At 48.1% G+C, this 23,963-nt stretch overlaps 1 protein-coding gene across 9 annotated transcripts in view; it reads left to right on the top strand.

Annotated features, from left to right (window-relative positions):
* The window catches only part of RPS6KA2 (ribosomal protein S6 kinase A2), a 382,062-nt gene that overhangs the window by 272,333 nt on the left and 85,766 nt on the right, over positions 1-23,963 (top strand). For all 9 annotated transcript variants that reach the window (XR_003793712.1, XR_003793713.1, XM_029223883.1 and 6 more), the window contains one exon: positions 23,198-23,314. Coding sequence is in view for 6 of the 9 variants with exons in the window: in XM_029223883.1 (XP_029079716.1) it covers positions 23,198-23,314 (117 nt within the window). In the remaining 3 variants the exon portion in view is untranslated. The remainder of the gene's footprint in view (positions 1-23,197; positions 23,315-23,963) is intronic.

Here is a 23,963-nt window from a genome sequence, read left to right as displayed (position 1 = left end):
AGATTGTAGAATACAATTGGCTTCTCTGAAGCACATCTGCATCGTTTAAAACAATTTTATACCGTAGAACACGAAGTGTGGCTTTGGGCGAGATTTTTGTAGAAGACCCATTTCCCTTTTCTCTTTTAAGTGTTAGGGATTTACTTCATGAGCCTCTGACAGGAGACAAGCTGATTCCTTGTTACACAAGGGGCTGTTTCTATTTCTTAAGCCCCGTGGTCTTGAAGTCCCGTTGGATGAGGGGGCTCTTCTCACTCACATGAACTTGGAGCAGGAAGCACCCTTCCCACCTCACCCGGCAGCCGCCGGTCGCCTGCCCTGCTCTCTGCCACACCTCTTAGGGGTGGTGAAGTCACAGCCCCTCAGTTAGCACTGCCAGGCCATGGCCCCAGGTGGACGGCTCCGACACGGGGCATCCCGTACCCTAAGGCCTCCGTCCCCTCCTGGACACCCGGGTCTGCTGAGACGAGGCCTGGCCACTCGGGGCCGCTGAGGAAAGGCGGTCCTCCGCCACGGTGGACGGACACTCTAGTGGCGGCCAGGATCAGGTGACCACGAGGAGAGCACGTATGCACACCCCAACCTGGAGGAAGGTCCATTTAAATTATTGTTACTACTGCTGAAAGTAATAGCCCTGGGTTTCTTTTCTTTTTGAAATGGTCGGTAGGTTGAACACACTTCCCTCAGGGTGGTAGCGAGGGCTTGCACCCCAGATGCACACGCTGGTGAGAGGCCAGGAGCCCCGGGGAAAAAAACACCACGTTGGGCTGAGAAGCGCTCCCAAAGGACCACAGGACAGGCCACCTGCATGGGAATGAGTGACCACTGGTGGCATTTCTTGGGACCTACGCTCGGGGAAGGGTCAGGGAAGAAGAAAAGAGAAAAGAAAAATAAGACAATTGTAAGGATGGCGCAGGCTCGGACCAGGAAGCCGGTCTTTCCCTTCGCGGGGGAGCGATGGGGGGGAAGGTGCACCCGAACCCGTCTCCCCTGCAGCACTTGGTCCCCTGTGCCCAGCGCCCGGGATGTTGGTGACAACTCCATTCTCTTCTTCTGCTACTACTTACCTGTCCCTGTGGACGTGGGTTCTGTGCCCCTACCCAATGGCACATCCCCTCTGGGCATGTCAAGACCCTGAACCCCATCTGAATTCTGATCACATATCTCAAGGGGCGGGCATGGATGCCATTGTTCCTTACGCTGCCTTGTGACACATGCCTTAGGAGAGTCATTTCTTCAGGAAGACAAAGCAGGTAATGTATTAACTTTGTATCTTCCTTCGTTGTGCTTGGTTACTGTTTATTGTAAGGTGCTTGTTAAGACCTTTAAAGAGATGCTGAGACTAGTTTTTCTTTGAAATAAAAATCTATTTCATTGAAGCACATTGAAATACGTGCTTACAGTCCGAGGAATTGGACAGTAGATCCAGACCCATAAGGTAGGAAGGTGTGGGGCGCGGTGTGCGTCGGTGTCGTGGCTCATGGCCTGTGTCCAGGTGTGGCAGGGGGTGTGCAGTCTGAACGGAGCACACATCTGTGTAAACAGCTCTGCTCTGCACCTTGCAGCACTAGTGACCAGGAAGCTTCCCGTGGTGTGACTCCGTGTCAGCTCACACCCGCATCTTCTCCAGTGTCTTCCTGAACACCATAAGAAATGATTGATAGCTCTTGGAAAATTGGGCCATTGGTCCTAGCATAGATGTCCTCTTTTTGGTAGCATTTAAGAGAACACGATGACCATTTTTACTCAGACATGTTACTGAACCTCAGCAAAGCCTACTAGTGGTATTTTAGGCCTAGGATGTGTATATCGACTACAGTGTAATTATTAACTAGTGTTTAGTAAGGAAAGTGTTCATCACTTAGCACGATGCTTTTCCACCCATTCTGACCGAAGGTCTCAGTGTCCAGAGACTGTTGGAGGACTTGCACGTTTGGCTGATGCGTAGACGTTTGGGAAATGAGGTGGTACCAGTAAAACTCATATGTCATATACTCCTGCCCCAGTGTCTCCTCCTGAGTTATATACTTGGAGCTCTCTGTGTGTTGAAAAAGAAAACACGAGCTCTCCTGAACCCCTGCTCTCCGCGCTCCACACATCAGGAGGTGGCAGTGCCTGGAGGGTCACACTCCAGTCCCAAAGGCCTCCAGCTCCACCCAGATCTAATCCTCTTGTGAGGACTTGGATATCCTCACAATACTCATTTTTGAACATCAGAACCCTGTGTTCCCTCATTCTAAATGGCAAACGTTATACTATGTCCCCAGCTCCACCGACTCAAAAGCATAATCCTTTTCCCCGAATATCGCTAAAACTCTCTGAAACTCCAACAGGATCATCACCCCAGGATTCCTGCCTGACTCAAAGCACGGGAGACCCAGGCTGGCTGTCCCCGTGTTCACAGTGGGGTCCGTCTCGGACGAGCCACGGCTGACATCCAACTGCACAAGCTCACCTCTCAAGTGTCCTGACTTTGAACTTCCTCCTGCTGGGCAGGCTTCGCGGCCCCTTAGACTCACCCACTTCCTTCATGGGGTTTTCCATCATCTTAGAGGACATTTCCTTTCCCCAGGTGGGGCAGACGACAGTGACACCCCACACCTGTGACACCTTGGGCACGGCCCCCATCCTGTGGGAGGAGAGCAGCCTCTCCCGCCCTCTCATCGGTCCTGAGGGCTGTCGCTGGGGCACACGTGTGGTCCAGGCTGTCCCAGGCTTCCTGCATGGCGGGTGAACTGGGGGGAACACGTCCTGCAGGTCATTATAGGGAATATTAGGAAAGTGAGGGTTCAGACATGGGGACTCCGTATATAAATTAGAGCCCAGAATGATTTCAGGTTTTATTTTGATCTCTTGATACTTGCCTGGGAGTAACTTGACTGTCTCGTAATTTATCTCTGTTACTTCCTTACATTATGGAAAACCCTAGATGTTTTAGTACGTGGCATTATATCTTCATTAACATTTTTTTTTTGCTAACGCACAGCCATGCAAACCCAAAACCAATTTTTCTCCTTTCAGCTTGGGTGACGGAAAAACTCTCTCAGTTAGGATGTTGGGTAGAGGAGATATTGGCATAATTCAGTCCGTTCATTTTCCCCAAGCTCCACAACAGAACTTCAAGTTAACTTTAACTGAGTCACAGCCAGGCACTACGAGACACCACTCAGCGTGAGAATAGTCCAGTTCCGGGGTGACCCGAGCTGCCCGCTGTCGAAAGTCTACAGGGGCTTGGTTACCAGGGCCCCATTTATGTTGGTCAGAGAGGCTTCAGGGCTTCATCTCCGCAGGCGAGCCTGGGAAGGATGCGCTGCAGCCAGGAGTGTGTCCTGTGCACTCAGGCCTCCGTTGTGTCTGCTGCTGTGTGTCCACTGGGCAGACAGGATGAGGGCGTACTCACCGTGGGCTCTCCCCCGTGCACAGTCAGCGCCATTGGACGACCGGAAAAGACAGCATATTTGGTAAAGCAGGGTATGATTCGTAGGTACTGGTTAGCGCCCCTGGCATCTGGGTGTTGGCATTTGGCTTCTTGGCACTGGTCTAACTGGAAAGGTGTGGAGTTGTTGGGACAACGGACACCAGTGATACACCCAGTTCATGCCCGTCACCCCAAGACTCCAACAGGCTCTTAAGGTGGCCTTGGCAAGAGGATGGAACACGTTTCTTAGAGCAGTGTACTCTTACCAAGAGTACCCAGACAAGCCTTTGGGTTTGGTTTGGTGTCTGGTAGAACTTTTCGGAAGACTGTAGATCCTTTACCTGGAATAAAGATGCTCAGTTCAGACAATTGGATGCGAAAGTGTTCTGCATGAGAACAGCAGCTTCAGATTCTCTCTTGATAATGGTCCTCTGTTTAAAGGAAGGTGTGCGTTGTCTCCTGGTTCATCTGGCCTCACCAAGTGCTACCTGCCCACACGTGAGTCTGTTCCAGGCCGTTCCCGACGGTGTTCCTTCCTGGGCGTGGGATTCTCCTGCCCTCTAAGTACTAAGTGATCTTCAACCGCAGCTCTTACGGAAGTTCACGTTCCTTCTAAGATGAAGGACCAGTTTGCTGACAAAGACCCAGTGATTCAGAGGGGAAATGAGCATATTTAGGTACTTTTCAGTGGGTGTAGGAATGGTCTTTCCCATAATGTCAAGTATTAAGAGGAAAGCCTTCAGGGGCTCACAGGTCAAGAAGAATGAAAATGCGATGATAATGACACAGAGGAACCCATTCGGGTGAATTGAGCACCTAGTGTGCAGGGCCAGGTCCTTCAAACGGCCGTTCACATCACGGCAGGCAGGCGACACAGGTGCTTAGGAGCTGGAGTGGGGTCTCCTGTGGAAGGGAGGCCTCCTGATGACCTAGAGCTTGGCAGAAGGAGCGAAGAACGGCCCGGGAACAGACTGCTTGCTGAATCCCCAGAGATTAGCTCTGGATGAAGGACGTGCTGATCATTCCTGGCTCATCAGAGACAGAGAATCAGAAATCACCTCTTCTTCCCCCAGATTTCCAGACACGGCCCCTCCGTTCGGCGCTCACTGTCTCCAACGCTCTGCCCCCTCAAGAGCCGCACATACGTACTTTCATGCTTGTCTTGGTGCATTCAGGCTCCTGTTACACAATTCCACAGACTGAGTGGCTGATGGACAGCAGAAATTTACTTATTGAGGTCCTGGAGGCTGAATGTCCAATTCAGTGTCGGGTGAGGACCCGCTTCCCGGTTCATGGATGCCGTCTTCTGGCTGCGTCCTCACGTGGCAGAGGGGCGAGGAAGCTCCATGGGTCTCTTTTGTAAGGGCAGTAATCCCATTCCTGAGGGCTCCACCCTCCTGACCAATCACCTCCCAAAGGCCCAGCTCCTATTACCATCACATTGGGGTTAGGGCTTCAGTCTTTGAATCTCGGGGGACACATTCAGTTCAAGGCAGTGTCCTGGCACGTCTCTGTCACCTTCACCCTCAGTGGTCCCTTGTCTAGAGGCCAGCGTCCCTCAATCCCTTTCCTTTCCTCAAAAAGGATGCTCTTGATCGATGATGACTCTGTGTCCTCTGTCAGAATGAAGAAATCTCAGATTTTTGTGTGTGTGTGTGGTACGTGGGCCTCTCACTGTTGTGGCCTCTCCCGTCGCGGAGCACAGGCTCCGGACGCGCAGGCTCAGCGGCCATGGCTCACGGGCCCAGCTGCTCTGTGGCATGTGGGATCTTCCCGGACCGGGGCATGAACCCGCGTCCCCTGCATCGGCAGGCAGACTCCCAGCCACTGCGCCACCAGGGAAGCCCGAAATCTCAGCTATTGAAGCTGATAGGAGTGTCTCATAGAGAGAGGTGTGAAAAGCCATGATGTGGAGACGGACCCCGTCTTGTCCGTCGTGTAGATCCTGCCACGTACCTGCAAGGAAAGCAGCTTTGTTTGCTTAGGTGCAGTGTTGCTGGTTCAAGCTGTTTCAGTACATCTGAGTCCAAACTGCTGAAGAAATGGGACATTTTTACATGGTGTTTATTGAATGGATGTTTTCTGTCATCACTTGGACAGTATTCTAGCTACACAGGGAAAAGGTCAAGGAATGAAAAATCCCTAAACTCATTTCAAAATCAGGTTTTTAAAATTACCGATTAATTTATCTTTGTAAAACTCGTGACTGCCTTTCGTGTGCTGGGCCCTGAGTGTACGTGCAATTTGAGTATTTTTAAGACTTTCGAGAGAGTTGCTGGTGGTGTCGTCCAGAGTGTCTTCTCAGCTTTACCCGGGGTGGAAGGTCACACTGTTTCCTCAAAAAACCAAAAAAAGAAACCCGCAACTGTTTCCGACAGCGCGTTGACTTGCTTGCTTGATCTCATGTCTGATGGGCCAGTGTGTGTCCTTTGGGGACCGTGTCCTCACTGCCACCAGCACCTCTGCCTCTGTCTTCTCGTCCAGTGAAGGCTCGAGTCTCAGGCATTATTCCTGAGCCTTTCTGTCCACCCCCTCCAAACAGCGTGCGCGTCCGGGGAGAGGCGGGCACGGAAGCTCCCCTGGGCTTTTTATTCAGTCAGCAGCTCGCAGTCCAGTGTTTTCACAACAAAAGAGACAGGTTAAGCTTTGTCTCACATCCACCTTATAAAGCGGGCCTGGCGATCTGGGAATATTGTAGTCACGAGGCTTGAGACAGAAGTTGAGGTGTGCACAAACTAGTGAAAATTTGCAGAGCTCGCACTTAAGGAAAGGGGTAGGAGTAATTTCCCAGGGAATCATTATTTGAAAAGTTTGAAGGATAATGAGAAAACTATGTCACTCTGTGGGAAGAAGTAGCTGAAAGCTGAACTTATGAACTGTGTCAGCTGCGTCACCAATCATTCCAAGAGCTCTTCACTCCAAGAGCTGCTTGAGATCATTCCCTGGAGTCCCCCTGTGCGCACACACACGCACACGCACACGCACACGGAGGGCTGGGTGCAATTTCAGCCACCACTTTGGGGCAGCCTGCTGGCGAGAGCCCCTTCCTAGACACAGATGCTCTTTTCCCATGAACAGTCTCTGACCTAAACCTGTGATTTTTCCAGTGGGGCTCAGTTCTGGGTAAGATCCAAGAGGACGCTGGAAATCTCAGTGGGATTTGCACTGGAGTTCCAAAGCCATCATTCTGGGAAAGGAGAGCAACTTGGAAACATTCAGAAACAGATGACAGTAGGCTGGTTGTCCTTCTTCAGTCTCTCAGTGTGTAACTGCCGACAGAAAACAGCCAAGTCCATTTAAAGCCGTGCCGCGTCTGGCTCAGGAACAAAGTCGTCGACAGGGAGATGCGCCACACGTGTGATACTGGGACAGCTGAGTCAGGGCAGGACCCAGCGGGGAGAGAGAGGAGAGGGCATTGGGAGGGAGGGTCCTTGCTACTCTGCCCGGGATGCTTGCTACTCACGACATCACCAGTGGTTGCCAGTCTGTTTAAATGAATCCTGGTCCTTGTAAGCATTGCTTATATCAAGGAGTTTAACCAAAAAAATAGAAAAAATAGTGTGAAAAAAACATGCGTAAGTGGCCAAGGTACTTGATACCTACAGCGTATGAGCTCAGCCTACCGCGAGAATTTTGAATCCGGCAGTATTATATGAGTGTGCCCATATGCTAATGATCATGGAACCATTCAGATCGGACACTGTTGACCTAGCCTGGTAGACGGCGTGTCACAGCTTGACCGCAGAAGTGACAGAGCACCTGCAGCTGTCGCCAGGCTCCCAGCCTGCATCCGAGGTTCAGGGCTTAGGTGTAATGGTTGGTTCATCACTGCTGTATCACCAAGTTGTCAACAATTAGTTGTCTGTAGGAAATGATAGAACTTTTACTCAGCAGTTTGGAATAATAGCCTCAGCTGAAGGGGTTTTCTAAACAAATTTTCAAATCACTTTTTCTGGTATAAATAATTTTTGACATACTACTACCAGAGTCTCAGAAAAGTCTTAGGATTTTCGCCACCATCACTTAAGCCTGTTGTAGACAAAGTGTGTGATCTTGAAGTACAGCAAGATATCTCGAATTGCTGGATGGGGCTGAAGCATTTTGGCAAAACCCAAGCTAGGATAGACTTTTACAAACTTTTATAATATGATTTCTTTGAATTTCAAAATCGTATATAATGCAGATCATGACTCCACGAATGTGGGAAGTTCCCAAGCCCATGTCTTACACCATGAACCAGGTTGCGTCTCAGCAGGTTGGCTCGGTTGTGCTGCAGGCCTTGTTCAGCAGACGTACTCTGGACCGAGCATCCCATGGGATAACAGACATGAGGGCGTTCAGTGCACCTTGGTTAAAGCACCCACAAGGTCTTCATTTATTCCTGTACAAACACGTATCGAGTAAATGCTGTGTGCTGGGCGCTTTGAGGTGGGAGGGTACCACCGAGAACGAAACAGGTATTTGCACAGAGGGGCCAGGCCGATGGGGGATTCAACTGATAATGACAGTGATGTTGCATCCACCCTGCGTGTAATCTCTCATTTCTCCAAGAAGTGTTTGCAGGTCAGCTGCTTCTCTCAAACAGCCTCACAGGTCATTGGGTAACAATCAGCTTGAGTCAGATGAAACCCATCTACTGTGGAGTAAAATTTCAATTGTCCAGATCCCTCGGTGGCCCTGCAGGGGGTCCTTGGATTCTCAGTCTCTGGTGCTTTGGGAACCGTGGCCATGCTGGTCTCAGGGAGCTGCATGGCAACACGGCCACTGTACCCTCTAAACCAAATCAGTTTGTCACCTCACTTGACATACTTCATCTGTGCTCATGCCTGTTTGGAAATCTGCATCTTTGGCTTGTAGTGGCAAAAGCTTACATATGTGTGGAGTTCACCAGTTAGCTTCATTCCATTTGAGGGGTCACTTGGGGCCGAGTTCTCGCAGCTCTGACAGCTCCACCCTCGGGGTTGGAGGGCAGTGTGATGTGGATGGGCTGATGGGGGCATTTGAAAACTTTAACACGTATCTGATTTTTTTAGCAGAATGTTTTATAATTTTTTTAAATGTCAACTAAGTTGGTTTTAAAAAGAGGAAGAGGGGTGGTTATTCAGCTAACTTCTTTGAGGTTTTTGGCCAAAAGTTTCATCTTTTCAAAAGTTTGGAAACCTGATAAAAGCACATTATCACTGAAATTGTTTAAGCTTAATTCCGAAGGTCATGACTGTTCTCTGTCTGGATTCTGTGTGTAAGAATCTTCGGGATAAGAAAGGGGATACAGCCAGGGCTAGCTCCATGTCATGTGTGTTCTGAGACTCCGATAGCCAAACTGGCAGTCTTCTCTAAGGATATATGGGATGATCTACTTTTAGCAGGAAAAAATGGCTGGGACCAGAGTATTGACAGCAGTTGTAGTCTGTTGCCCTAAGCATTGCCCTCATGCATTGGCCTTGTATGGGGGATGCCACTCACGTGGAAACTCCCCTCGAAGGTTTGGGGATTATTGATCCAACGCGCACACACGTGACAAAAGTGACTACAGTTGATTTCGCTTAGATTGCTACTCATGACTGTTGAAGAAAAAAAAATTTAAACCCTTCATATTTATATCTGTGAAACTATTTAAGAGAAATAAATTTATCACACAAATCATTTTGTCTAATACGCCATAGCAGACAGTCATCTCTAATTTCACTTTTAAACCTTTTTTCCTCATTTTTCAGTTTCCAGTAAATTCACACACCACCTACCTCCCAGGAAAAAATTCTATTAACTCCCTGGCCGCCCGCCAGGCTGGGAAGTTTGTGTTGGTCTCCGTGTTGCACATTCGTGTGTTTACCGTCTGTGCCCTGATTGGAAATACCGTATTCCTCCACAAGATGAACCTTGCATGTTGAGTTTAAAAATTTTAATAGCTTTAGGGCTTCCCTGGTGGCGCAGTGGTTGAGAGTCCGCCTGCCGATGCAGGGGACGCGGGTTCGTGCCCCGGTCCGGGAAGATCCCACATGCCGCGGAGCGGCTGGGCCCGTGAGCCATGGCCGCTGAGCCTGCGCGTCCGGAGCCTGTGCTCCACAACGGGAGAGGCCACAGCAGTGAGAGGCCCGCGTACCGCAAAAAAAAAAAAAAAAAATTTAATCGCTTTAAAAATATCGAGCCTTTCTTTTTCACCAAATGGTAGGTTTATTCTTCGCATCCAGAAAAGGTGTCCAGATTCTTTCATGTTGGCTTCCATCTTTTTGTATTCTTGCAGCAAGTTATTTGATCTTATCTGCTTTTCAAAACTCACAGTTCATTTTGCATAAACTTTCCATTGTATTTCAGTTTAGCTGGATGTGATAGCCGTGGGTGAGTATAGGAATCCCACATCTGTGGTTAACAAGGTGACTTTATTGATTTAAATTTCCTTACATGGAAGCCTGAGTCTTGTTGCTTACGTTTACATTTCTATATAAAAGATTTAGAAAACAAAGGAAAAAAAATTAACCACTTATACTTCTCTAACACTGTCACTGTTAACTTCTTGATGTATTTCCCATTAATGTTTCTCCGACAGCTCTTTTAAATGTCAGTATAGTCATCATATACATAAAATTTATTTACTGCCTTCTTTAATTTAAAATCTTATAACAAGGCTCTTTCAACATTGCAAGTAGACTTCAAAATCACTTTTTAAAAATATTTTATTCTGAAATAATTATAAAATAGCAGAAAGTTTTAGAAACTAGTACAGAGGTCCTATCTGCCCTTCCCCCAATTCCTCCACTGGTAGTATCTTGTATAACCATAGTACCGTATAAAAACTAAGTTTGACACTTGATGCAATCAACAGAACTTATGCAGATTTCACCAGCTTTACACGTGCTCTTTTGTGTGTGTGTGTGGTTCTGTGAGTTTCATCACACGTGTAGATTCATGTAACCTGCACCACAATCAAGGCAGAATTTTTCCATCTCCACAAAGATCCCTCCTGTTACTCTTTTATGCAACACACACACATGCACACCTGCACACGCGCACACAATCGCTTACCTCTGGCAACCACTAATCTCTTCTTTTTCTCTAAGATTTTGTCATTTCAAGATGTTATACGGCTTCCCTGGTGGCGCAGTGGTTGAGAGTCTGCCTGCCGATGCAGGGGACACAGGTTCGAGCCTTGGTCTGGGAAGATCCCACATGCTGCGGAGCAACTGGGCCCGTGAGCCACAACTACTGAGCCCGCGTGTCTGGAGCCTGTGCTCCGCAACAGGAGAGCCCGCGACAGTGAGAGGCCAGCGCACCGCGATGAAGAGTGGCCCCCGCTCCCCGCAACTGGAGAAAGCCCTGGCACAGAAGCGAAGACCCAACACAGCCAAAAAAAAAAAAAAAAAAAAAAAAGATGTTATAAAGGGCTTTCCTGGTGGCGCAGTGGTTAAGAATCCGCCTGCCAATGCAGGGGACATGGGTTCGAGCCCTGGTCCGGGAAGATCCCACATGCCGCGGAGCAATTAAGCCCGTGTGCCACAACTACTGAGCCTGCGCTCTAGAGCCTGTGTGCCACAACTACTGAAGCCCATGCGCCTAGAGCCCGTGCTCTGCAACAAGAGAAGCCACCACAGTGAGAAGCCCGTGCACCACAATGAAGAGTAGCCCACAGCAACTAGAGAAAAGCCCGCGCTCAGCAACAAAGACCCAAGGCGGCCAAAAAAAAAAGATGTTATACAAATGGGAATCATATTGTTGATGAAAAATTAATCAATAGTCAATCTAAGAAAGAAATAGAAATTTTAATTTGAGCCAATCTGGACATTATAACCCTAGAGACAGTCTCTTAGAGAGCTCTGAGGACTGAAGAGGTAAGGGGGAGGCCAGTGTATACGTGATTTTGACAAAGGGGGTACATGCAATCAGGCACACATCTTGATAGAAGGTTACTGCTATGTACAAGGAAAAGACATCTTAGTTAATGGTTTTAGTGCTTTTGTAAGTATGGGAAGATGCAAGAATCCAGGTTCATAAAAAACTTCTCCTGAGAATATCTAACTCTCTGAGGGCCGGTTCTGCCCGTTTTCCCAGAGCACAGAGGGTCTCATCCTTATCTTTGTTCTGAATTCCATTCAGGGTGTCTTGTAGGTCAGCAACTGCGTGGCTAATGATTTGATTCTTGTAGAACTGGATGGTGGGCAACAGTCTTTATTTTGCAATCCCTTCCCTTTCAATCTTAGTTTTGACCAAGGTTTAGGAGGCATTTCCTGACCCATTTGCCCCAAGGCGCTAGGAATGCTCATCCCCGGGTCAGGGGAGGTTTTTGTCGAGAGGTCACTCCAGGTGCTGTTACTGGACTAGGCCCTGTTAACAGCAGCCAAAAGCCTGTGGACCACCTGTCTTACTGGTCTGTTGTGGTCCAGGAAACAGTTCCCTCTTGTGGCTTCTTCCCAAATCTAGAGTTAACACTGTTACAATCATTCATCTTGTAGGACTATATGTTTGATTAATCCTTTCAAGTCACCTAATCATTGTTATTTTTATCTGAGACTCAGTCACACAATTGGTAATGCAAGAACCAATAATCTTGTAAAAGAGGCAGAATACAAGTCATGTAACTGGTAACATTAATAAGGTCATAAGTAGGTATTTAAGCTAAGACCTTCCGTTAGGTGCGGCTCAGTATCTCCCCAGGTTGTTTTACCAGACTGCTCAGCACCCATCACTATCTTTAAAGGAATCCATGTATTGGCATTGGACGTAAGGCTTGTCTGCACGTACAAGGCTAGTGGTGGGTGATCGTGACCCCTTACAGGATTGAGGAAGGAATGCTATCTTCTAAGGAGTTGTATGGCTGACACAGAAGGAGTAAATTTGATCTTCGTGGCTGAGCTGGTACTACTGCCATTGGGGAGGTCTGGTTAATGTATACTGCAGACGCACAGAGCAAACTAGAGGGGAGGGAGGGAGGCCCAAACAGGCAGAGAAAACGTTTTATGTTTACATTTCTCTTGTGTTGCCTCCAAATAGGAATTTTTGTTTCATCAGGATGAACATATCTTCTGAGGCTGGCTTTTTTCACTCAGCACCATTCTGCGGAGACTCACTCGTGTCGTGTGCATGCTCAGTGTGTCCCTTTTTATTGTTGCTGCTGATGTGTCGCAGTTTGCGTAGGCATTTAACTTAGAGGACGCCTGGGTTGTTTCCTGTTTGGGTATAAGGCTGCCGTGAGCTATGACCTTCAGGTTTTTGTGTGAACGTACCCTTCATTTCTCTGGGATGAGTGTGCGAGAATGCAATTACTGGGTTGTACGGTAAGTTCGTGTTTCATTTTGTAAGAAGCTACCTGACTGTTTTCCAGCAGCTGATCCATTTTCCATTCCCACCAGCAATGGATGAGAGATCCAGTTTCCCTGCATCCTCACCGGCACTGGATGTTATCACTATATTTTCTACTTTAGCCACTGACAGGTGTGTAGTGATATCTTACGGTGGATTCGCCTTTCTCTCATGGCTAATGATGTTGAATATATTTTCAGGCGCTTGTTTGCCATTTGTATATCTTCTCTGGTGAAATGACTGTTTATCTCTTTTACCCATTTTCTTTTTTTTTTTTTTTTTTTTTTTGCGGTACGCGGGCCTCTCACTGCTGCGGCCCCTCCCGTTGCGGAGCACAGGCTCCGGACGCGCAGGCTCAGCGGCCGTGGCTCACGGGCCCAGCCGCTCCGCGGCATGTGGGATCCTCCCGGACCGGGGCACGAACCCGTGTCCCTTGCATTGGCAGGCGGACTCTCAACCACTGCGCCACCAGGGAAGCCCCCATTTTCTAATTGGATTATTTGTTTTATTTTACTGTTGAGTTTTGAGAATTTTTATTTGTTATAGCTACAAGACCTTTGTTGCATAAGTGGCTTGCAGGTGTTTTCTTCCAGGCTATAGCTTCTCTTTTCATCTTCTTAGCAGAGTCTTGGCAGAACAAAAGTTTCAAACATTGATTAAGCTCAATTTACTGATGGATCATGCTTTGGAGATCATATCTAAGAATTTCCCCCTTATTCCTAAGTCCTGAAGCTTTTCTCCTAAAAGTTTTATAGTTTTATGTTTTACATTTAAGTCTGTGATCCATTTTCAGTTCATTGTATAAAACGGGATTTAGGTCTGTTTTGTTTTTTTTTTTTCGCCTTGGAGGTCCAGTGCTCCAACACCGTTTGTTGAAAAGACTCTCCTTCCTCCACTGAATTTCTTCTTCAACCCTCTCAAAAATCAGTTGGGTGTATTTGAATGGGATGGGTTCATGCCCAGGCTCTCTGTTCTGTTCCATTAGTCTGTGTGTCTGTCCTTCCACCAGTACCTCACCGTCTTGATTACTGTAGCTACGTTGTAAGCCTTAACATCAGTAGAGTGATTCCTCCCACTTTATTATTCTTTTTGAAAATTGTTTTTAGGGATCCTAGGTCATTTGCATTTCCATATAAGTTTTATTTTTTTGTACATCTTTATTGGAGTACAATTGTTTCACAATGCTGTGTTAGTTTCTGTTGTACAACAAAGTGAATCAGCCATATGCATACATATATCCTCTGGAGGTTCCTTCAAAAAACTAAAATAGAACTACCATATGACCCAGCAATCCCACTACTGGGCATATACCCTGAGAAAGCCATAATTCAAAAAGAGACATGTACCAATGTTCATTGCAGCCCTATTTACAATAGCCAGGACGTGGAAGCTACCTAAGTGTCCATCAACAGATGAATGGATAAAGAAGATGTGGCACATATATACAATGGAATATTACCCAGCCATAAAGAGGAACGAAATTGAGTTATTTGTAGTGAGGTGGATGGACCTAGAGATGGTCATACTGAGTGAAGTAAGTCAGAAAGAGAAAAACAAATACCGTATGCGATTGCATATATATGGAATCCATATAAATTTTAGAGTAAGCTTATCTGTATCTACAAAAAGCCTTGTTCAGGCTTTGATGGGAATTGTGTTATGCCTACAGATCAATGTTTGGAGAATTATACTCTTTACTGAGTCTTCCAATCTGTGGACATGAATGTCCCTTCAGTTTTTTACCTCTTCTCTGATTGTTTTCAGTCGCGTTCGGGAATTTTCAGCACACAGATACTGTACGTGTTTTGTTCGTTTTCTCCTAAGTACTTCATGATTCTGGGAGCAACTGTAAATGGTGTAATCACTTTTAATGCCTTTGTAAAATTTCATTTGGTGGATGTCATCATTTACTTAATTCTTCCACTGTTTTCTGGACATTTAAATTGTTTCTCATTTCTTCACTCTCATTAAAAAAAACATTGTAACAAACAGCTTTCCGTATTCAGATTGTTTTGATAAAGTCTGAGGAGTGAGATCCCTGGGTCAGGCGGTGTGAACGTGTGTGCCTCTTGGTGACCGTGGAATTTGTGTGTGAATGAAAGCAGGCTTCCCGCTCAGTGCCCACCAGTCTGCCCAGCTGTCCAGTGAGACCAATGGCTTTCTGTTCATAGTGGCATATATTTTTCCAAGACGTGGACTCGGTGGTTTTTAGATCCTTTCCTGCCTTGTGACTGATTACTCTCTGTCAAAATATAAAATTCTTTGTAGGGCACCACCATCGCTTTCCCAAACACGTGCCCTCATCCTGCGCACTTGCCCGCATGTTAAACTGTGTTGCCGTCGTTCCACTCACCCAAGCGGCAGCTTGTGATCCTTCTGCAAGTTATTCCCGTTTGCTAAGATGTTACCGGTTTGAATAATTCATCCTTATCTACACCCCACGGATTCTGCTTTGTCCACCCTCATGAGGATCACAAACATGCTTGCTAATGCATGTTTGCAACTTGCTAATGCATGTTTGCAACGTCACTTTTTTTTAAAATAAATTTATTCATTTATTTATTTTTATTTTTGGCTGCGTTGGGTCTACATTGCTGCATGCGGGCTTTCTCTAGTTGCGGCGAGCGGGGGCTACTCTTGGTTGTGGTGCGTGGGCTTCTCATTGTGGTGGCTTCTCTTGTTGCAGAGCACGGGCTCTAGGTGCACAGGCTTCAGTAGTTGTGGCGCACGGGCCCAGTAGTTGTGGCTCACAGGCTCTAGAGCACAGGCTCAGTAGTTGTGGCGCACGGGCTTAGATGCTCCGCAGCATGTGGGATCTTCCTGGACCAGGGCTCGAACCCGTGTCCCCTGCATTGGCAGGTGGATTCTTCGAAGAAGAAGTGATCTCTACGTTGAGGAAGGGCTATAAATATAGACATTCCAGCATAAGACTTTCCCAATCATAGCGATCAGTTTTAGTAACTGTTGCTGTGTGTTTTTTGCACCATTAAAAAAAGCCTGTTACTTTAGCAGTGTTTTCTTTGCAGAAACCAAATGGCCCTTCTCCACATAAGTGTTGCTTAGAGATGCCCAGTCAGTGCCTGCTCACTGGACAGGAGGGTGCAGTGTACTGGTCTGTGGTACCCGAGTCAGGCGTCTTCAGAGGATGTCTGAGTGATTGGATGGATACAGCCCAGAGCTTTTGCTATAGTTTGGTGTTTACCCGTGAGTCACTGTTTATGTCTAGTGTGCCAGTGGGTGCTGGCGGATCTGTACTTTCGTTACAATTTGTACCTTTGGCTTAAATGTTCCCATGCACAAATGTACAGTGATACTCTACCCAGTAGAGCAAGAAAAACACAAACAATCCACTAGACGTTGAATTTTCACATTATCTTTGAGAATATTCTTGCCCTTTTGAACATTGCAACCTACCATCTGACGACCAGCTTCGAATGCAAAGACGTTCTTACGGATGGTTCTGGAGGACCTTTGGTTTCATACCTGAAGAGAAAAATAAGTGAAACCTTTGTAATGATGCTGGTAGATGCTCTCCGCTAATTACGTGTCCCTATGAGTCTGTCACCTTTTACTAGAGAAGGAGCACGAGCTGGCCTCATGGAATAGTGAGAATTGATATCCAGCTGTCTGTACAGGTGGCTCAGCCCGTTTCTGTTGTGGAGAGAGCACAGTTGTGAGCGGGGAATGCTGGGCCTTCCGTTGACAATAGATACAGAGACTTGGAACAGAAAACAGCCTGGCAGGAGGGACGCATCCCACGGGCACAGAGTCCCTGACAGCAGCTGACTCAGCATGTCCTTACCTCTATCAGAAACATCACAGTTATCAACAACTTGTTCTGATAGAGATGTTTACCGAAATGTTGATTTTGAAAAAAAGAATTGGATATCAAGTCAGAAACATGTAAATAATTAAGCCTTGGAGATGATGATATTCAGATAAGTGAAACTTTCCCTCTTCTGGAAAAAACCGTGAAGCTGTCCCAGTCGATCTCACTGGGATGAGACTATAGTTACAGTGATAGTGGGTGATCGTCGCGGAGGTTTTTCGTTTGGGAATTTCAAGCCCACGTTGTCAGCTTTTCTCAGCTCTCGGTGCAGCCTCTCTCTCTTTCACACCACACATCTCAGATCCGAAGTGACAATGTTCTGAGTATGTGGACGGATGGGAAACGGTGATAATTGCCTGTTCTGTTCGGTGCACGGCAGGCAGGCAGCCTGGTATCATTTTATCACCCTCTTTACTCGACACTATTTTTAAAGTTGTACTAAAGAATAAAGACTTAGCCCCGTCAGCACACATCCCGCTGCCCCAGGGCAGACACTGTCCCCATACAGAGCTGTGTGTTCCGTAAGGAAACTTCTCTGCTTCGGGACCTATAGCGACATACGTTTCCATCCACAGTTTTGAGGCCCTTTGGCGATTCCTCAGTGCCCCTTGACAAATGCAGATAATGACTTCCTCATCCGTGTGCAAAGTGACTCTTTACAAAGCACGTCCTTGAAGGTGGCTTTCCAGGTGAGATGGAAATTGTCCACGGCCACATCTAGAACCTGCGCCTGAAACACCACACCCAGGTTCCAGGGCCTCTGTCACTTCACAGCTCATGTTCCACAGAGCGTTGCTTTCTCCGGGGGCTCAAGGATTGATGGAACTTACTAGAACTAACCCACCTGAGCGACGTCGAGGTGTCAGAACCTGGGAGCCTGCAGCGCGTGTGTTGTGGGCGCCTGTGTCTTCCTCTCTCTGTGCAAGGAGGCCCCTGCAGGAACGCGGCTCTGTCTGCCCGTCACCGCTATAATCACAGCTTCCAGGGCGTCCAATTTGCATAGACTGTGATTTATAAAAATACCAGCAGACCGAGAGGCTTTCAGAAGGATGGAAGGGGAGATAATTTGAGGGAGAGACAGGCAACGAGGGCAAAGAAAGACAGAAGCCGTGAGGGGTGGCACTTTCATTTAAAAACAGAGGGAAAAGTCCACCTTGCCTTTAATAACAAAATTAATAAAAGGGAGGTAGAGGGCAAAAGTCTGGATGGGAAGGAAAAGGCAGAGAATAAAAATGAGACGTGTCTTGGTTGTTTCTCCTCCCCTCTCCTCTGAGTTTCTTCACTTCCCCCTGCTGTGATGTCTGAGTCCCAAGTTCGGCCCAGTTCAGTCCTTGAGGGGCTTCAGAAGCAGCTCAAGGATTCTTTCTGAAGGCGGACACGCCTGGCTGGTTGTCCCTGTGTGTGAGTTACTGCCATGACTGCCCTGGGGGCTGCGTCACTTTCTTTGGTAAAAAAAGGGAAAACGCCATTCCAAGATGCATGAGAAAAGAGTGCCCTGTGTGCACTGCACGATTTGTCCCTCGGGGAGTTGCAGCATCCAGGCGGGCATTGCACCAGGTGGGTCTGCGGTTCAGGCCCTGGACCACACCCGGTGGACCCCAGGCAGGGGCCACCGCTCTGTGCATCGTCCTTCTCCTGAGTCTCAGGGCTGCTGCCCCCGGCCTCTGGTTTCCTCCAGCATTTTCCTTTCCCATTCCCTTGCTCCTGTGCCTTCACGCAGGGTTTTGTTTTTCTTCAGTGGGCCGTCCTTGTTCTGTCTAGAGGCCAGCAAGTGCCCGTAGAGCCAGCTGGAGTCCCACTCTCGTTGGGGAAGTGTCGCCATCCTAAATGCCTCAGCTTATATTTAGCCCTTTGGAAACAGAGTGGAAACTTTCAGTAGAAATAGTTTCCCGAGGAACCGATTGGACCAGTGCAGCTGGTCCTGTAATTTCATCTCACATTTGCTCACGCCAGCGGGAGCAGACACATTGGCGGAGATGTGTGAAGGGCAATTTAAAGAGCAGAGAAGAGTCTGCAGTGCATGAGCCACTGCGTCTCAGAAGCTTCCTCGGGCGGGTGGGAGAGGAAGCCGCGCTGCCCGGAGCCTGCATCCCATCTGGGCCCCGGGAGGTCGGGATCCACTTGCGGCTCGGCCCCTGGGTTCCCTTGGAGAAGCCACCAGACCTGCCTAGAAGGAGGAGGTTCCTTCTGGCTCTGAGTCTGAGGCTCACGCCTGGTCCTTCTGCCTTGTGTTATAGCGTGTGCACAGCGTCTCCTCGGGGGTCTTTGTAGTGAACGGCCTGTGTCGTTGATTCTGGACGCTTTACTGGGGGTGGGGTGCGCCTCCCCGAGGGACTTTTCAAGGGTCCCCTGTCTTCACAAATAGACAGATGAGCTACTTGGTGACTTCTCTCCACTTTCAAAGCATTTCTGAACTTTGTTCCTAGCAGTACGGTGGGCTAGGTGTGGTGAGCCCTCTGTCTAAAAACAGTTGAAAGTATGGATAAAACATCTCTTTTAAACAGTTAAATGCATTGATGAGCTGGGAAGTGGTAGGAATACTCAGAGGCCAGACCCCAGGTCAGAGCAGCTGACAGGGCAGAGGGCCAGCAACAAATGCCAGGTTTGCCCAGTAGCCCTCTCCCCCGCCCGCATGTAGCAGAGGCCCCGGGAGGCTCCCGGCCCCCGAGGTCTCCCCGACCTCACGCGCACACTCAGGACCTCACCTGGGATGAGCCTCACGTCTGGAGTTCTGGGGGCAGGTCCAGACCTGAGAGCTGTCGGTGTTCAGATGGTAACACAAAGCCCCGAGACAGGACTAGGTCCCGAGGGGGTGATGACGGGGAAGAAGAGCCGGGGTCCAGGGGATGTTGGGAGACAGGGAGATAAGGAGACGGGAGAGAGGGGGTGTCGGGAGACCCGGGGGGTGTGATGTCCCGGAATCCAAGTGAGGGAAGCGTTTCGAGGAAGATGGGGTGATGGATGGATGGTGCCCAGTGCGTGGACTCTGAGGTCTGACCCCTGGGTTGAGCCCCGTGGAGGGTTTTGATGACTTGATGAGGTGAAGAGAGTGGGTGGCAGTGGGTGTGAGAGAGGAGAGGAGGGAGGTGGGGCAGCGAGTGTGGAAATCCCTTCAAAGAGCTGGTGGGCGGCGGTGGGACCACGCAGTCTGTGTTTCCTGAGAAGCATGCGGACAGGACAGCCTGTTTGTGTGCTGCAGGGAACCACCCTGCAGGACGGGGAGTGGGGCTTGAGGTGAAGCCCTGTCCTTCGCAGAGATTCCAGGCTCCGTAGTCCCGCCCGGGGCCTGGAATCTGCATTTTTAACGAGTTTCCTGGTGGTTCTGATGCAGGGGCACCACGGCCACAGCCTCCAGAACAAGATGTCATTCCCTGGCGAGGACGTCCTGTTTTGGGCTCTAGAAGAGGGAGCCGTGGTGCCCTGATGGGAGATGCCTCGAGATGTCGGCCTCTGCTGACCTGAGCTCCCGGTGGGACCCCGGAAAGCCAGGCTGCAGTTCTCCGGCCACCGCTGTGTTAACAGCGCCCGGAGTGGGACGGGGTTAGCCTGGCAGGACTTGCTCAGAGCGAGTCAGAGTTTCGGTGATTTCCTTGTTCTTTTCTGCACTTGCACGAGTCACCCGTTTAATAACTTATTCTTTGCTCTTTCTGAGAAGTGATATTCTGCATGCAAATCAGTGATTTCTAGAATGACCTTGTCCCCCTTTTTTGGAGACAAAGCTAACGCTTGCCCGATTCTTATTTTCTACGTCTTTGTCATTAATATTTCACAACTTGTTTTTTAACCTCTTTATGGGAGTATAATTGCTTTACAATGGTGTGTTAGTTTCTGCTGTTTAACAAAGTGAATCGGTTATACATATACATATATCCCCATATCCCCTCCTTCTTGTGTCTGCCTCCCTCCCTCCCTATCCCACCCCTCTAGGTGGTCACAAACCACCGAGCTGATCTCCCTACGCTATGCGGCTGCTTCCCACTAGCTCTCTATTTTACATTTGGTAGTGAATATATGTCCATGCCACTCTCTTACTTGGTCCCAGCTTACCCTTCCCCCTCCCCGTGTCCTCAAGTCCATTCTCTACGTCTGCGTCTTTATTCCTGTCCTGCCCCTAGGTTCATAAGAGCCACTTTTTTTTTTCTTAGATTCCATATATATGTGTTAGCATATGGTATTTGTTTTTCTCTTTCTGACTTACTTCACTCTGTATGACAGACTCTAGGTCCATCCACCTCACTACAAATAACTCAATTTCGTTTCTTTTTTATGGCTGAGTAATACTCCATTGTATATATGGGCCACATCTTCTTTATCCGTTCATCTGTCGATGGACGCTTAGGTTGCTTCCATGTCCTGGCTATTGTAAATAGAGCTGCAATGAACATTGAATATTGCACAACTTTTAACCTGCGTTTACTTTTCGTAAATATTCTCCCTTTAATGACATGAAAAGCGGATGATTTAGAACAGAGGAAATTACCTTCCAGGGTGACTTCAGAGCGGGCAGAGCACGGAGGGCACCGCGACGGGTCCCCTCCGGCCGTTTCCATCACTGCCCCTGTGTCTCTAATACCTGCACAGGAATTTCCTCCATCTGTCAGAATTTCAACAGGGAGTCTAAAATTCACTGTCATAAATTATTTTGTCCTATGTTGATGTCATTTCTCTAGTTTTTCTCTCTCGCATTAGAACATTTTTGAAATCCTTGCTTACAGAGCAAGGGCCTGACCATGACACCAGGTTCTCCCCACAGATTTCTCAAGTTATTTAAAAAAATACTCTTTCATAGGAGTTATGCTACAAACCAAATTTTTAGTGCTATATGTAGAGGGAACAGACTTTATTTTCTTAAGGGAATGGCATTAAAATCCACATAGAATTCTAGAAAAAATGACCTGCCTCATAAAAGGGAAAAGGCATTTATTTCAAAATGAAGCACAGACACTATTTTATATCTGGTTGCCCTTTAAGGCAGTAGTCACAAAATGATTCAGAAAATATCACTGTCCAGTCTGGAAACAGTTAGAAGCAGACAGGCCCGGGCACGTTCCCCGTGCTCCCATCTGGGTGTTTCCTGTGCACACAGCAATCAGCATTGGATTCCAGACCTTTTCTCTTTTTTTTCTTTCTTTCTTTCTTTTTTTTTTTTAATTCTTGGGAAAGAGGAAAACAAAATATCTCAAGCAAGTTCAAGCCAAAATGCCACTATGAATGCAGAACTCTAAAATCTAAAATGTGAAACTCTTGGTTCCTTTTTCTATGGGTAGTTGAGAGTCTTTGCTGTTCAAGACCTTACTGATTTTAAATGGGACATTAACTGCATTGTAGCATCATCAGGGAGCAGCCTGAGGTTTTAACGCCCTTCCTGAGGAGGAGGTTAGGTATGTGCTTTGAGTGCTTTGCTGTAAGTACTTGGACAGCAAGAATCTACACGAAATGCAATGTTAAGAGAGATCTGCTTCTAAGCCTTTGAGTCGAAATGTTCAGGCAGTGATGACTCAGGAAGGTGAATGCTGACGTGTTGGTGGGATGCGCTGGGCTGGGGAGACCTGATGGCCTGGGTGCTGGGCTGCTTGTTCACAGGAGGGGTGACGCGGGGCCCTGGGCGGGAATCCTGGAGTCCAGGGCACGGACCCCTCCGGGGATGCTGCACTGCAGGAGCTGGGTCACCTGCCTGCCGAGGGGGTCACAGCAGGTTGAGTGACCTCATGCACCTCCCCACAGAAAAACGCCTACTTGACAGTTTTTCCATGTCAAATAGCTGGTGGTGGATAGGTGGCATACCCCCTTACAGGTGAAGTAGTACGTCTCTGGGGACAGGTAGTTCTCTGATGAGAGTTTGTAGTGATTTCTGCCAGTGTTTTAATTTAAAGATCAAGGGCTTTTTTTTCCTACTGGGAAGGCTTCTGGACTGGCAGAAAATCCTATCTGACTGCTTCTTCTGAAATATAAGCTCTGGGATGGCAATGAATCATTCTTTGCATTAGCTCTGGCAAAAATGTAAGGGCGAGTAGAATTATAAGAAGGAGGAGAAAAAAAATCTGCATTCACAGACGACTTCTGCCTGTGGATCCCTATTGGTGACCTTTTTTTTTTTTTTTTTTTGCGGTAGGCGGGCCTCTCACTGTTGTGGCCTCTCCCGTTGCGGAGCACAGGCTCCGGACGCGCAGGCTCAGCGGCCATGGCTCACGGGCCCAGCCGCTCCGCGGCATGTGGGATCTTCCCGGACCGGGGCGCGAACCCGTGTCCCCTGCATCGGCAGGCGGACTCTCAACCACTGCGCCACCAGGGAAGCCCCTGATAACCTTTTTGACCACAGCAGTGTAGACGTTAAGACAGATTCTCAGAGGTTTGTTTTGTTCCATGGTTCCCACATTCCTCCCTGTCCAAAATTTTGCCCAAACTGTTAAGAAGCAGAATGGATTTCACTGAGATATTGGTAAGACCACATGACACAACTCCATGGGGAAAGGAAACAGTTACAGGCTCACAAACGGAATCCTTGGTATAAATAAGCAAGTTGATTTTGTAAAGCTCTGTGGTGTCACTGCTTTAAACTCCTATCCTGAAAATCCATAACGTACCCGACTTGTTGTAACTTCAGAGGACGAATCCAGAGGAACCCCTTGATTTGTATTTTTGTCATTTTTCTCTTGCAGGAAGAGGGCATCGTGAAGGAGATTGACATCAGTCATCATGTGAAAGCAGGCTTTGAAAAGGCCGACCCTTCCCAGTTTGAACTGTTAAAAGTTTTGGGACAAGGGTCCTATGGAAAGGTAAGTTAGGTCCATGGTTCCCTCCAAGTGGGTCTCATTCCACTGGGGCTGGTCCCGCACGTCAGGGCGAAGCACTTGAATGTCTGGTGAAGGAGACGGCAGAGGTGCCTCCTGAGCCCAAGGGAGAGGTGGCCCCAAGCTGAGGGAATGAGAAGTACAGGCAGCGCCCACATGGTGGGTCCCGTGGTGGCTGGAGCTGGGGCCTCGGTTTGCCTGAAGCCCGTGACCATGGAGCTGAGCTTAGGGACACCACACACCTTCCCTCTCCTGTAGCTTCCGTGGGCCTTTAGTGTATCACCGTGCTGGCTAGGGTCCTTGAACTTGAGCCATGCATCTTTAGAAGTGCATACCCCACAAGTATTTCTCAAAAAGAAGGAAAAAGTAGGAGAACAAGGAAGAAAGGAACAGAGAAGGTGGCGCCCTTCGGGACCGGTTCATGTGACCGTCACCAAGGAGTCAAAGAGGCTGGGACTGCAGGCTGGCTCCCCTCACCCTCCGTGTAAACTGTGCAGGTACTTTGCCTGTCCAAGCCTCAGTTTCCCCATCTATGAAAGGGACATCATGTGAACTACTTTCTATAATTATTCTATGGATTAAATAAGACATGACTCCTAGACGTCTAGCAATCGTCTACGATGAATCTGTGCAC

The sequence above is a fragment of the Monodon monoceros genome, unplaced genomic scaffold, assembly GCF_005190385.1.
Source record: "Monodon monoceros isolate NGI ecotype Baffin Bay Population unplaced genomic scaffold, NGI_Narwhal_1 Super_Scaffold_15, whole genome shotgun sequence".
In the NCBI taxonomy this organism is placed as follows: domain Eukaryota; kingdom Metazoa; phylum Chordata; class Mammalia; order Artiodactyla; family Monodontidae; genus Monodon; species Monodon monoceros.
The sequence above is the reverse complement of the archived record's forward strand: the minus strand, read 5'-3'. Positions and strand labels throughout refer to the sequence as shown.